The sequence below is a fragment of the Corythoichthys intestinalis genome, chromosome 22 (genome assembly GCF_030265065.1).
Source record: "Corythoichthys intestinalis isolate RoL2023-P3 chromosome 22, ASM3026506v1, whole genome shotgun sequence".
Lineage (NCBI taxonomy): Eukaryota > Metazoa > Chordata > Actinopteri > Syngnathiformes > Syngnathidae > Corythoichthys > Corythoichthys intestinalis.
The window spans coordinates 6786076-6802104 of NC_080416.1; the positions used below are offsets into that span (position 1 = coordinate 6786076).

General features: G+C 36.0%; 2 protein-coding genes across 3 annotated transcripts in view; one reads left to right on the forward strand and one right to left on the reverse strand.

Annotated features, from left to right (window-relative positions):
* The window catches only part of LOC130910455 (aurora kinase A and ninein-interacting protein), an 88134-nt gene extending 87821 nt beyond the window's left edge, over positions 1 to 313 (reverse strand). Inside the window, exons 1-2 of one of the 2 annotated variants that reach the window (XM_057827786.1) lie at positions 218 to 297; positions 9 to 83 (exon numbers count right to left, since the gene is read on the reverse strand). The gene's annotated coding sequence lies outside the window, so the exon portion shown is untranslated. Of the gene's footprint in view, positions 1 to 8 lie in introns of both variants that reach the window. The other variant, XM_057827787.1, reaches the window with a different exon arrangement.
* On the forward strand, positions 250 to 9885 carry vps28 (VPS28 subunit of ESCRT-I). Its single transcript, XM_057827791.1, has 10 exons — positions 250 to 306; positions 743 to 802; positions 881 to 912; positions 985 to 1022; positions 1081 to 1170; positions 1247 to 1352; positions 5186 to 5287; positions 7698 to 7751; positions 9265 to 9356; positions 9428 to 9885. Exons 2-10 carry the CDS (start codon positions 763 to 765, stop codon positions 9546 to 9548), a joined length of 675 nt encoding a protein of 224 aa, XP_057683774.1. The 5' UTR covers positions 250 to 306; positions 743 to 762; the 3' UTR covers positions 9549 to 9885.
* Positions 9886 to 16029: the final 6144 nt, after the last annotated feature.

Sequence of the window (16029 nt, forward strand, 5' to 3'; positions counted from 1 at the left end):
ATAGTTACCTTCTCGTTCGCGTCGCTTTTTGTCGTCCTTGTTTGAGTTTGGCGCCTCGACGACGGGCTGTCTTTAACGTTTGACTGTCAAAAAATGTGCCGTTAATGTACGCTGAACAGCTAGACAATGAATTCAAGTCTATTGTTTTTTCGTTAGTTTGTATTTAATATATAATTATTTGTAGTAATTATCGTCAGAATTGTTTTATAGTAAGTACCTGATTTTTACCAGGCGCTCTGAAGGCACCTTCATTGGTCCTGACAGGAGGGTGTGTTTACGTACACGTCATACAGCTCCGCGGAAAGGGTAAGGGTGTATCTAGTTTCGGTGTTAAATTTCAAATATCTGGGAATTAATGATACATTGGCCAACTTATAAACATTTAATTAAACTTTTACACATTCAAAAACCTTTCCGCTAACCATATATATTAAGTCACAGCAGTTGTAAAGGCCGTAGTTATGAATTAGCATCGGAAGCTAACTTCGTGCTAGCTGGTGAAGAGTAACAAAACACGGGTGATATGCTACGAGTTTGTCGACATTCTTTAGCTGGGGGATTTCCCCATTCGTTATTGTTACATTTTATCAATTTGAAAAAAATATTTTGATTATTATTGCTTTGGACCAGCGAACTTTGTCGTAAATGGTGGAATAATACTTCCGTGTTGTTAATAATTAATAACACCGGGTTAACAATAGTGAATAGTCAAACAAATGCTATTTTGTTTATTTTTGTTTAGATTGAGGGAATAAAATAAAAATGTTCCATGGAATACCGGTGTCAGGGAGCATGGGAGGAGGTAAGTTGCTCTGTACTTATAGAAAATGTAATTTTTTTTCTGAAATTAATGTCAATTTGTGGTCTTGTTTTCTTTCAGGAGCTCCAGCCAACAAGCCTGAGTTGTATGAGGTACGAAAAAGTCATGAAAATTCAGTATGTGGCATTAAAGCCTCATCATGAGTATTTTTCTCATCATTGCAGGAGGTGAAATTGTACAAAAACGCCCGAGAAAGAGAAAAGTAAGTTGCACGATGCTTCCCGCCAATTTGAAATTATCTTAACGCTTTCTTTATGAAGATACGACAACATGGCTGAGTTGTTTGCTGTGGTCAAGACCCTTCAGGCCCTGGAGAAAGCTTATATCAAAGACTGCGTCACTCCCAATGAGTGAGTTGTGGTTGAATATCTTGGTGGAAAAAATGGCGACATTTCTGCTTTTTTTACATGTGCGTGTGGTTTTTAGGTACACGGCCTCCTGTTACAGGCTGCTGGAGCAGTACAAAGCGGCGTTCAGGCAGGTTCAGGGTTCCGACGTGGGCTCCATCGATGACTTCTGCCGCAAGTACAGAGTGAGTTTTGTGGAATGATATGTTCAGGATAAGAATGAATCAAGAGTGAATAAAAGGGATGATTATCCTATTTAGGGGTGTGACAAAATATCGAAATGGTGATATATCGTGATACTCTGAATCCCTAAAGGTTATCGATATGCTCCTACCATGAATCGAGATATCGTTTTAAATGGTGTCAATGTTTAAAAACAAAACAAAAAAAAAGGGACCAACCAGTTGCTACCAAAATCTTCTACCATAATAGTGTCTCAGGTAACTAAGGCTGCTATTGACGGTGCTCGACGCCCAATCCATTTAGACTGGGAACGTTCGTTCATTCGAAATAGGGCTGCAGCTATCGATTATTTAAGTAGTCGATTAATCGATGAACTATTTAGTGCGAATATTCGAGTAATCGGATAAGGAACATAAAAAATTTTGCCTGACCTGAACCTTACACGGTATATATATATAAAAAGAGGATCTATGTACAACAAAAGAACAATTTGCTAACTTAGATAGCAAAAGTCCACTAGCATAAATGCTATAAAATGCTAACGCTTTTTTACAATGCTCTTAAGAAATGGCTCAGACACATATTCCCACAAAAAAATGGCTAAATATACCTTTAAACTTAATTATGATTGCATTCAAAAAAGTCATTAGCTCAAACAAAAACTTGTTGGTTTTAGCAGGGAGCAGATGGATTCAGCCATGTTAAATGAGGTAGACTACAGGGCCGTGTATCCACCCAAATCAATAAAAATAAATGCAAACACTTTCAAAACAATCCATTACGCCACTTTAAACGAATACTCGAAGCAGCAAAATTTAATTTGAATCTTTTTTTCTTATCGAACACTCGAGGTAATCAATTAATTGTTGTAGACCTAATTCGAAACCAGAGCATTCGCAGTCATTCTGTACGATTTTCGGGGAAGTAACTGAAAATCAAATGTTAAATGACCTTAAATGGCCCAAAATGACCTCATTGCCTGGCATTGGCTGCCAATGACAGCCATATCGTCAGATCATCGTTATCGTGAGCTTTGAATCGCAAATTGTATCGTATCGTGAGGTAACGAGGTTCCCACTCCTAATCATATTTGCGGTATTTATTTTAATATCATAAGTGAGAGTGAGAATCCACTTGAAATGGATCATCAACGGCAGACATTGAGTTACATTTGGGGGGTATGAGGTCAAAGGTCACAGAGGTCATAAAATGATTTTTGGGGGGAAATTTGAAAACAGTATCTTATTTAATTCAAATAATTGATTAAAAACTTATTGTTTCTTATATACATATATATTTATATATAAGGGCTGCAGCTTTCGATAATTTTAGTCGTCGATTAATCAATGAACTAGTCCGTTCGAATAATCGAGTAATCGAACTAGGAATGTAAAAAATTTAATATACCTGCATTTAGCCTCAAACAGTATAAAAAATAAATGAATAAATGTGAGTACAACAAAAGAACTTGCATCGTAAAAGTCCGCTAGCTTAAATGCTATAAAATGCATACATTTATATATATATATATAATGTTCTTAAAAAATGGATCAAACACCTATTCTCACAAAAAATGGCAAAACATACCTAGAAACTAAATTACAAATGCATTAAAAAAAAAAAACATTAGCTCAAACAAAAACGTATGCTTATGTTGGTCTTAACAGGGAGCAGCAGGAATCAACCATGTGAAATGAGTTACCGTATTTTTCGGACTATAAGTCGCACCTGAGTATAAGTCGCACCAGCCATAAAATGCCCAACGAAGAGGAAAAAAACATAAGTCGCACCGGACTATAAGTCGCATTTTGGGGGGAAATTTACTTGATAAAATCCAACACATAGAGCAGATATGTCATCTTGAAAGGCAATTAAATATAAAAATACAATAGAGAACAACATGCTGAATAAGTGTACAGTATGATGTTACATGATGCATGAACAACGAAATGCGAATGTACTGTCCTCATCAGGATGCTACGGCTCGGTCCTGGCTATACAGCGAGCTAAACTCCCAAATGACGATGCTGGACGTCCGTATAATTTGCTGAATACATTTCCTTGATACCAAACAGGTTCGCATCAACGTAAATAAATGATAATTAGGTGCTATTAGAGCAATGACACAAACGGTTAGCATGCGTTCGCTAGCATTAGCACATCGTTCAAACACCACACAACTGGCTCTAAGTGTCCGATCGCGGATGGAAAACACACAACAACAACAACAGAAAAGATGATACACACAGTCGTTGCCTCTGTAGAGATATTTTACAAGCATAAACAATTAACGCAGGTTCGCAGCCGTGTTTCTCTCTCGCTAACTTGGTCACTCACTCAGAGCTACGTAGCTGTCCGTCTTCTTCTGGCGTGCGAGCGCTCTTCTTCGCGTAAACAAGTGCGCCCCCATGTGGGCGTGAAAGCACCACAAATTAAAAGCATGTATTTCATTATGCAAACAATATTACAATTGAACACACATTGCCAAAGGCAGAACGCGAACGTGGCCATAGCTATTGAAAGTTATTCAGATAACTATAGCATTAAGAACATGCTAACAAGTTTACCAAACCATCAGTGTCACTCCAAAACACCAAAATATCATGTGAAATGATATCGTAATGTGTTAATAATTTCTCACATAAGTCGCTCCTGAGTATAAGTCGCACCCCAGGCAAACTATGACAAAAACTGCGACTTATAGTCCGAAAAATACAGAATGTCAAATTCGCTGTTGCCACTAGAGGGCAGTGTATCCACCCAAATCAGTAAAACTAAATGCAAACACTTTCAAAACAAACATTACAAAACCACTTGAGTTAAAGGAATACTCGAAACAGCAAAATTTTATTTCAATCTTTTTTGTAATCGAATTAGTCGAGTTAATCGACTGTTGCAGCATTAATCAATATATATTTATATATCTATTATTATACAATGATAATTGATTATTATTTATATAAAAATGTCTGCATGCTAGGAGGCTTAGCTTTTCTTCAATGTACTGTATTTATTTTAGGGCTGTGAAAGGATTAAAAATTTTAATCGAGTTAATTATAGCTTAAAAATTAATTAATCGTAATTAATCGCAATTCAAACTATTTATAAAATATGCCATATTTTTCCGTAAATAATTGTTGGAATAGAAAGATAAGACACAACATGGATATATACATCCAACATACGGTACATAAGTACTGTATTTGTTTATTATAACAGTAAATCAACAAGATTGCATTAACAATATTAACATTGTGTTAAAACGATCCATGGATAGAAAGACTTGTAGTTCTTAAAAGATAAATGTTAGGACAAGTTATAGAAATTTTATATTAAAACCCCTCTTAATGTTTTCGTTTTAATAAAATTTGTAAAATTTTCAATCAAAAAATAAATTAGTAGCCCGCCATTGTTGATGTCAATAATTACACAATGCTCATGGGTGCTTAAGCCCATAAAATCAGTCGCACCCAAGCGCCATCAGAGGGTGACAAAACTCCCAAAAAACACAAGTAACAAGTTGGCATTGCGTTAATTGCGTCAAATATTTTAACGTGATTAATTAAAAAAAATTAATTACCGCCTGTTAACGCAATAATTTTGACAGCCCTAATTTATTTACATTTTTATTAAAAAAAGAAAAATGAAAAATATCAAATATTCTCTTCATTTTATCTAATAGTTTTAACCTATTTAAAAAATATATATTAAAAAACGGAGGGGGTCATTTTTTATTTTCCGTCGTTACTCATTTATTATTGAAACAAACAGATTTTTCAAAATAATACGTACTAATGATGTATTAATTTTAATTTTTAAATCCCCTTTCTTGTAGCTTGATTGCCCGCTCGCCATGGAAAGAATCAAGGAGGATCGTCCAATCACCATCAAGGACGACAAGGGCAACTTGAACCGCTGCATCGCCGACATCGTTTCTGTACGTTCCCTCCTTCAATCACTGTTGTTTTGGATACTTAGCAACTCAAGTAGGTGGTTGAAATCCTCTGTTCAATCACTGGAAATTAGAGTTAATCTTAGTCAATAAGGGTGTAACGGTACATGTATTTGTATTGAACCGTCTTGGTACATGGTGCTCGGTTCGGAACTTAGGCGTACCAAACGGGTTTCTGACGTAACGTAACCCTTACTTTTCGAGGCTGTGAGTTGATCGGGTTACAGTTTCTTTGTGTAGATTATATTTACTCCGTCTTCTCTACTATAATGAGGACCAACATGGTAGGACAGTATAATCCAGAAACGTCAACGGCGTGACAACGTGGCCGCCGCGAGAACGCAGTGAAACATGGGCGTTAAAGTCAATCAGCCAATTCACAACAGTCACAGTGCGGCCGCATGTTAGACGCGTCCCAGAAGCGGCTCAACACGACGCAAGTGAAAAGAACGGCAGAGTTTATTATTCGACGCGAGACGTGACCCTCCTGCGTCAATACTACTACCAGTAGCGAGGATCGGGCAGACCGGAAGTCACTCGTGTAAAAATACGGTGGATCCGGTCGATTTTCAAACTAATATGCAATCGTAACCCACTTTTCTTGAGTGGTAGCTCGGGGCACAGTTGACTTGTCTTTGTTGATTTACTGCTGTCTTCGCTGCTATAATAATAACCAACACGGCCCCGTGTTCAATACAAAACCCTCCTACCACAACAAAACAAGTAGGAACTAATATTCACATAGGATCTAAAGTTATACAACATAAAATATACAATATAAATGAATACTACATTACATTTGTAAAATATAAACACGTAATAAAATAAATAATAGGCCATTTAAATAAAATAAATTGAAATGAGCTAAAATACCTGTAATTAAATAATAAGAATAATACACAGATCCTGCCTACACAATTAAATTGATTAATTTCCGTGTGGCGCTTTAACTTGAGAAAATCCACCAATAAAGCTTTTGAAAACCGTTCATAAGAAAAAAATTGATTCATTGAGGCATTTCATTTGGAAAATACATGTTAAAATCATTGGGATTGCTTTTCTCTTCAGCACAGGACTTCTTTTTTTCTTCTTTTAGAAAGAAAGCTGACCAGTACGCGGGGTCTGAAAGTCAAATTGTTGTTGGATTATCTTTAAATACCCGCTACTTTTTGAGCAGAATTTTTGCTTTGTATAGGCTAATGTTCCTATTAGAGATGTCCCTGATGACGTTATTTTCAAAGTATCGGAATCAGCAATAAAATATTGGCCATGCCTTTTTTAAATATGTATATATATTTTTTAATTAAATCGTTTTCTAATTGTATTTAACGTTACAGACATAATATGTTACACTCATCCAGAGTCTTTAGTTTAGGCTTAAGGTAGGGTTATCAAATTTATCCAGAAAACGGCGGTAATTATTTTTTTAAAAAATGTATCACGTTAAAATAATTAATGCAATTAACGCATGCGCTGCACAACCCACTCATGCATTGTCGCGTTCAATCTATAATGGCGCTGTTTTATCTATATACAGAGCTAACAGGCAGCATAAAATGAGTAGAGAGAATTTTGGCAGTCTTTGGAGCCTATTTTTAATTGGCTAAAGCCTTACAATCCCTCTTCCTTCGATTAGAAATATATTGGGAAGCAATGTGGGGAAGCAAGGTAGCAATTGATCTGTTTCTTTACACCTTATGTTATTTCCCAACGCAGAGAAGATATATCAATTGGTAGCACTACGCACAGTCATGGTTCCACTTCCCATCATGCATTTGGGTATGGCTACAGTATCATTTACTATAAGCTCAACAAATACACTAGATGGCAATATTTAGTCACAATATACAAAGTCACAAGTCTTTCTATCCGTGGATCCCCTCTCACAGAAAGAATGTTAATAATGTAAATGCCATCTTGAGGATTTATTGTCGTAATAAACAAATACAGTACTTATGTACTGTACGTTGAATGTATATATTGGTCCGAGTTTTATTCATTTTTTTCTTAATGCATTGCCAAAATTTATATGATCGGGAAAAATTATCTGGAATGATTGGAATTGAATCGGGAGCAAAAAAGCAATCGGATCGGGAAATATCGGGATCGGCAGATACTCAAAACGATCGGGAGCAAAAAAACATGATCGGAACAACCCTACTTCCTATTGTTGAAAGCACAAAGGTGTGTAATAAACAACTAGCACATTTATATTTTGCATTTTGTTTTCTTACTGTGTCGAAAATGAACCGAACCGTGACCTCAAAACCGAGGTACGTACCGAACCGAGATTTTTGTGTACCGTTACACCCCTATTAGTCAATGATGAATACATAAAGTCAAAATCTTTATTCCCTTTTGGTGCTCACTTGTTTGTTTTTTCACTTGTTTTTAGCTATTTATCACTGTCATGGACAAGCTGAGGCTGGAAATCAGAGCCATGGATGAGGTAAGTGTCAACATTTTGATGTTTGGCTGTACGGGTCATCAGTGCAAGGCCAGGAGGAGGAGGCAGCATGCTGTGACGTCGACTCGTGACCCTCGCGAGACTCCATAGACTAAAACTACACTCTAGTCCAGGGGTTCCCATGTGCAGGGCTGCGGCCAGTCTATGGAGTCTCGCGAGGGTCACAACGTCACAGCATGCTGCCCCCTCCTCGATCGATCTTTTTCACCGCTAACCAGTTTGCATGCCTGACATTAAGTTAATTAGCGAGGGAATCTGATCAATCGATAAGAAATTATCGATTGCTCTAGAAATCCTATAATCCTATCCTTTCTTCTTGTTTGTTTATTTTCTTCCCTTTTTTTTCTTTCCTTCTGTTCCTCCATATCCCCTTCCTGTTCGCTGTTTTGTCATAATGCCTGTAATTGTCAACATTGGTAAACCTCAACAATGAGAGACAGAATGTGGAAAAAAACCCAGAAAATCACATTGTTTGATTTTTAAAGAATTTATTTGCAAATCGTGGTGGAAAATTAGTATTTGGCCAATACCAAAGGTTCTTCTCAATACTTTGTCATTTACCCTTTGTTGGCAGTAACGGAGGCCAAACGTTTTATTTAACTCTTCACAAGCTTTTCACGCACTGTTGCTGGTTTTTGGCCCATTCCTCCATGCAGATCTCCTCTAGAGCAGTGATGTTTTGGGGCTGTCGTTGGCCAACACGGACTGTCAACTCCCTCCACAGATTTTCTATGGGATTGAGATCTGGAGACCATCTAGGCCACTCCAGGACCTTAAAATACTTCTTACAAAGCCACTCCTTTGTTGCCCTGGCTGTGTGTTTGGGATCTTTGTCATGCTGAAAGACCCAGCCACGTCTTATCTTCAATGCCCTTGCTGATGGAAGGAGATTTTCACTCAAAATAGCTCGATACATGACCCCATTCATTCTTTCCTTTACACATATCAGTTGTTCTGGTCCCTTTGTAAAAAAACAGCCCCAAAGCATGACGTTTCCACCCCCATGCTTCACAGTGGGTATGCTGTTCTTCGGATGCAATTCAGTATTCTTTCTCCTCCAAACACGAGAATCTGTGTTTCTACCAAAAAGTTCTATTTTGGTTTCATCTGACCATAACACATTCTCCCAGTCCTTTTCTGGATTATCCGAATGCTCTCTAGCGGACCGCAGACGTGTACTTTCTTCAGCAGGGGGACACGTCTGGCAGTGCAGGATTTGAGTTGCTGGCAGCGCATTGTGTTACCGATAGTAGCCTTTGTTACTGTAGTCCCAGCTCTCTGTAAGTCATTGGCTGGCAATGGCTGCCACTGACGGCATAGATGTCCAATCCGTTTAAAGTGGGAGGGTGGCAGCGAATGAACGAATGTTCATTCGCTGCCACCCTCCTACTTTAAACGGATTGGACATCCACTCGTGATAAACTTATTCCAATTCATTTTGTAGAATACCCTAGAATGATTCTCTAACCCATGTATCAATAATTGTATTTCTTAGATCCAACCAGATCTACGCGAGCTGATGGAAACCATGAACCGAATGAGCAACATGCCGCCCGACTCGGAGGCCAAAGACAAAGTCAAGCTCTGGTCAGTCGGCGTCCATTTTATAAGCGCGCTTGCGGCGCCCCTCATTTTAAACGCGTCCGTTCCGTCGCCAGGTTGAACACCCTCAGCAGCATGTCGGCGTCGGACGAGCTGGACGACAGTCAAGTGCGGCAGATGCTCTTCGACCTGGAGTCGGCTTACAACGCCTTCAACCGTTTCTTGCACTCCTCTTGAGCCAATGGCGTTTGTCGCTGTGTGTCACGTGACTTTTTTCCATGTATTTCTTTTGTTTTCTCCCTTTAACAATATAATTGTGTCAACAGAATGACTGGGAAATGACTTTATATTAATAACAAGACTTTATATCCTATTCAAACCTGGGATTAGATTACGATTAATTCATGTATAGTATGTCGGATTTCTCACCGTTGTTAAGTAATCAGTTTAGGGAGTACAGTATATATTTATTGAACCGTATCGTTTGTATATACAAATGTTTGGATGATGGCATCCGAAACAATACTTTCTTTTTAAAAATAAAAACTGAAATATACCTCAAAAAACATGTCTGTGTGGTGCGATTTTTAACTTTCATGAACGATTTTTTTTTTTTCGTTCATTCGTCCCTCACAGTCAAAATGGATTGGACGTCTATAGCTGTCCACTGTAGTGACCACGTGTAGAGGACATAAATACACAAATAAATTATTAAATGTGTCATTAAAATGCTTCAATTTCAATATTTATTACAATTTTTAATATTTCAATTTTTATGTATTTCAATCTATATATATCTAACTTTTTCAATTTATATTTCAATATTTTATTTCAACATTTCCATTTTTATTTATTTCAACATTTATTCTAATATATTTTAATTTTTAAGTTTTTATTTCAATACTTCACGATTGAAATTTATTTAAAATTTTTAATTATTTCAACATTTATTTCCATTTTTATTTATTTAAACATTTATGTATTAGTTTTTAAAATATTTACCTTTTTCAATCTATATTTCAATTTTTATTTTATTTCAACATTTCCATTTTTATTTCAACATTTATTTATTCTAATATAAATTTTTATTTTCAACATTTATTTTACTATTTCAACATTTATTTCCATTTTTATTTCTTTCAACATTTGTTTTTATTTCAACCTTTATTTCACTTTTTATTTCAATTTATATTTCAATTTTTATTAAAAGTTGTATTTATTTCAATTTTTAATTATTTCAACATTTACTTCCATTTTGATTTATTTCAACATTAATTGATTTACATATTCCAATATATTTTTATTTATTTCAACATTTATTTATTTTTATTTATATAAGTTTGGGTTTCAATGTTTAATTATTTCAACATTTATTTCCATATTTATTAATTTCAACTTTTATTTATTTATTATTCTAATATAAATTGTTATTTTCAACATTTATTTTACTATTTCAATTTATTTCAATATTTAATTATTTCAACATTTATTTCACTTTTTATTTCTTTCAACATTTGTTTTTATTTCAACCTTTATTTCACTTATTTCAATTTATATTTCAATTTTTATCAAAATTTGTATTTATTTCAATTTTTAATTATTTCAACATTTACTTCCATTTTTATTTATTCCAACATTTATTGATTTACATATTCCAATATATTTTATTTATTTCAATTTTTATTTATTTCATTTCACTTTTTATTTATTTCCATTTATATTTATTTTAATTTTTATTTATATAAATTTGTGTTTCAATTTTTTATTATTTCAACATTTATTTCCATGTTTATTTCAACATTTATTCCAATATATTTTTTATTTTAACATTTATTTATTTCAATTTTTATTTATTTCATTTTTTATTTCAACATTTATTTATTATATTTCATTCTTGCACTCGGTCCCTGAAATTATGTGAATTAGAATCATATTTGTACAAGGTGTTGGTTTAATTGATATTAAATGCAATAAGTTTATAAGGATGCTTTTGTGTCAGGAATTGTTTCCTGGTCGAACAAAAAGACATGTTTTTCTGAGGGACTTCAACAAGGCGGAGATTAAGGACTTCAGGTACAAAATATATTTCATTTCCGATTCCGCCAAAATGTAAAGAAGTACAATTTAAGATCCTAAATGCAATTTATCCCACTAATGACTTTTTGAGACTTAAATTTAATTTTCAGACAAATTGTTGTGTGTTTTGTGAAAATGACATTGAGGATATTGATAATTTGTTTTTTCATTGTGACCTTATGTAGGGTGATCATATTTTGATTTCTAAAAAAGAGGACTCAGCCCAGCCTCAGCCCGGCCTCAAGATACTTGAATTTTACTCGAAGTTCACTCAAAGATGCCTATATCACTTTATTATATTTAAAGTGTGCCCCCTCACTCTGGATGGAAAAATGCAGTTTGAAAAAAAATAAATAATGACTTTAAAAAAAAATAAAAAATAATATACATATATAAAATGCAGACCCATAGAAAAGTAGTCCAGTCAATACACATACACACAGTAGGCTATGTGCCAACTAAACATTTTTATAAATTACTATCACGACAATTGTCCTTGACAAATTGTTATCCCCATTCAATTGATGTTCTCATTCAATGTTCTAGATTGCACACAAACAAAAACCGAAATAAACTGACAAACTATTCAATCAGCATGTTTCCAAAAGTAGCAGTTTAAAACTACGTTTCCCATAATGCCTAGCGTGGTTTAGCTTACTGATAGCTAGCTGAGGCAAAAAACAAACTTTGCTATAAAAGTTTACAATCATCGGCAGCGCGCCGATGCGACACCAAATGGGATTTTACAGTCAAAGCTCGGACAGAAGTCAACAGTTGCCATTATATACGTATTTATCATTAAAAAAAAAAAAAAAAATTCAGGCATTGTGGCCAAATCGTCAACCCAGTAGATGGCGGTAATGCCTCACGATAGGGGTAAACTGCCAACAAAAACAAGAACTACTACTTCCCTCCATTCTCGTAGGAGCCATGTCAACTGCTGCTACCCAGCGGTCGGAGGGATTCTCTTCAAATTGGTCCCGTGAAAAATCATTTTAAAAAATCATAAAAACCGGACATTTTTATGAATTTATAAAACCCGCCCGGACCACGAGGACACTACGTGAAAGTAGGACTTGTCCGGGCAAAAGAGGACGTTTGGTCACCCTAAGCTAGTGCACCTGTTCTGGAAGGATATGCGGAGCTAGCTTCAGCCCAAACAAATTGATCTTTCATCGTGGACGGTAGAGTCTATTAAGTTTGGTGTGTCTGGCAAAAATAAGGATTTAGTTTTTGTTGTTAATATGATTTTATTACTTGGAAAATTCTTCATTCACAAATGCAGGTATTTTAAAACAAGACCTTGTTTTAAACCAGTGCTTCTCAATTATTTTCTGTTACGCCCCCCCCAAGGAAAACGTAAATGTTTCGCGCCCCCCCCCCAACTCTCTGCCGCCACTGTAAATAGTATCATTCGTCTATATTACTATTATAAGTACGCCTCAGCCTCACATTGTGTCCTTTTTTTTCTATTAAAGAAAAAAAGTAACATAGATCAACTTATAATAAAGTATAACTTTTTTAACATTGTGTTGCTTGTAACAGAAAAGACTTAACGCGCATCAATTTGCCTGAAGTTAAAAAAAAAAAAAAAAAAAAAAAAAAAAAAGTCACATCCAAACTGTAAAAATACACTCAAGGTACATTTTTGACCATTTGATACTGAAAAAGAAAATGTAATAAAATCAGTAAATAATAACAAATTCAAATTGATTAGAAACATTTACTCTTCAGGACAACATGCCAAAAAATTTGACCGAAAAAAAACAAAACTGAGTAGAAGGGGGGGAGTCTTTGGACAGAAGGAAAGTTTTTATTTTCGCTGATTCACCACAGTGCTCACTGGTTTACTGATATAACACTGACAAAGCGGGACGATTGTGACAATTGGCAATATTCGGCACATTTTCGCTGAAAAACAATCAAGCAGCTTATCAATGAGATTGAGGTCTAATGTCTTTAAGTGGCGTCTTAACTGTTTTGGCTTCTCCGCTATAATCATTTTTAGACTCAGTAAACAGTGGTCTTTCCTCATTTCCCACTATATTAAAAGTCAAAGGCAAACGGCCCGAAAAAAGCGCATTCTCGGCGGCCGAGGGAGAACCGTAGGTGAGGGCGGTGGTCGTGACGATCCCAAGCCGAAAACGGCACTTCTCGGCCGGACACGTGAGAACCGAAGAAGACAGTGGGTCGCTGCGTGAGTCCAGCTCTGCATGAGTCTCTTCCGTGTGCTCTTGCTTACTTCAAAAATACTGCACGCACTTTGAAAATGAGAGCGCCACTGCCACCCACGGAGTGGATGTGCAAGTACACTTTATTCTATCTAGTACGGCAAAAAAAAAAAAAAAAAAAACATGTTCCCCGAGGTCACTCGCGCCCCCCCTGGCATCGCTCTGCGCCCCCCTGGGGGGGTGCGCCCCACCATTTGAGAAGTACTGTTTTAAACATTGGATGAATGAGTTTCATATATGGTATAGATCTCTAAAATTGATCAAGCAGCAAAAAGCTCTCAATTTGGTTTCATTATTTGAGAAAGTTAATATTTCTTTGTAAGGCCCTGTGTTCGAGTATGTGTGTGTGTGGGTGGCTGTGTGTATGTTGTGTAGTGACGCGTGTGTATGAATACTAACATGGCAAACAAGTAGAAATGTGTATATTATGATGGAGAGTGTTATTTGTGGTTTATTGTTAGAATGTTGAAATTGTGTGAGCCCATTTTTGTTTGTAAATGTGTGTAAATAAATAAAAAAATTAAAAATTACAAAAAAATGAATCATATTTTGAGACGATTCGACTATATAGACCCTACTCGCCAACGTCACAGAATGATGTGTCGCTGTATCCGGCCGCCAGCCGCTACAAACTACGCCGACGTTGCTAAAAACTACACGCATGATGCTAGTGTGGTAGCAGGTAGTGTCCGATGCGTCTCATAGATATTGCATGCATTTAGGACTAGATGCGAAATGACAGACTCGGACGCGTCTGGGCAGCTAAGTTAGTAAACAGCCGCCATCTTGAAGCAGTAAAATTCTCATCGCTAGTAAATATAACGTTACTGTCACTCGATCACGTAACGTTAGCCCCTCGGAGGGCTAGGTTTCTATTGATTATGACCACTGTCGATGCGTGGCTAACGTGTCTTATATACAGGCTTTATTTAATCTGTAAAAACACAGCGATTTAGAGTGATGAGGGTGTAAAATTAAACCATAATAAAGATCACTGTCAGTTTTAGCTCAGTAGTCACCAAGTAACACTGGTCCCTAATGTGCTCCAATACAGCAGGTATCATACATTTATTTTGAACACTGCAAAAACTCAAAATCCTATCAGTACTTACAGTTTAGCCCAGGGGTGTCCAAACGTTTTGCAAAGGGGGCCAGATTTGGTGTGGTAAAAATGTGGGGGGGCCGACCTTGGCTGACGTTCTTTACGTAGAACAATATATTCAAGTAAATTTTAGCAAGCCATTCCTTGTGTCACATTTGCGTTATTATTTTTTTAAATTAATCATTTCAACAATCTCGCAACTAGCCTTTGTGGCGTTCTCTTTCGACTCTCGGGCTCTTGTGAAATACTGCTGCTGTAAAATTAAACTAGTTTCAAGTTGCTTCAATTTCTTGCTATGTATCTTCCCTGTAATCTTGTCGTACATGTCAGTGTGTCTTGTTTGGTAATATCGCCTCAAATCGAACTCTTTAAAAACAGTGACTGTCTCTTTGCAAATGAGGCAGACACAGTTGTTGGGTATTTTAGTGAAGAAATAGTCCAATTTCCACCTATCCTTGAAGCGTCGGCCGTCGCAGTCAACTTTTTTGTTGTTGATTGTCGCCATTTTAGAAAATTGGGAGTAAAGAGTCACATGGGGTAATGTTGCTTAGAGTGCTGCTGCCTTTTAGTGGGTAAATGAGGAGCAGCATTTAGTGTGTAAGCTACTTCAAATGCTGGTAGCAGTACTTCTGACCAATGTATTAAGTCTGTTGCGGGCCAGACGTTATTGATTTTATGACAGAGGCTGGGGGCCGGATGAAATTTGACCAAGGGCCGCATTTGGTCCCCGGGCCGGACTTTGGACATGTCTGGTTTAGCCTAACTTAAAACCTAAATAGAACTTAAAAATAGCTTGACACAAACGGAAATTAAATTGAAACACGTGGGGAAAACACGTGGCTTTCAAGTGATGTGTGTTATCAAGCGTAATTACATTTTTAGGTAAGAAATTTGTTTTTTTTTAAAAATAAGATCTTGAAGTTTTTTGAGTGAAAGCAGTGAATTTTTTTTCTAGTCACATCTTAGATGCAATTGTTGGCTGTTTTCAACGATGTAAATCGAAAATAAAGACATTGATTGACTGAAAATGGTTCAATATTGGATTAAATGTCTTTTTTTCTCATGTATATGTATAATTGCTCTTTACCTAAAAAAAAATGTTTTATCTGATTACTCGATAGAATTTTCAGTCGATTACCAAAATATTCGATAGCTGCAGCCCTACAAAATTTTCACTAAAGTACCTATTTTTGGTTTTTGGACCTTTTGTTTCTGTGTAACCTTGCATTTTGTTGCAGAATATATAAAAATAAACCATGTCATTTGGATTGTACTTGCTAGTGTAATCTTAAGTGTACATCAAACTATA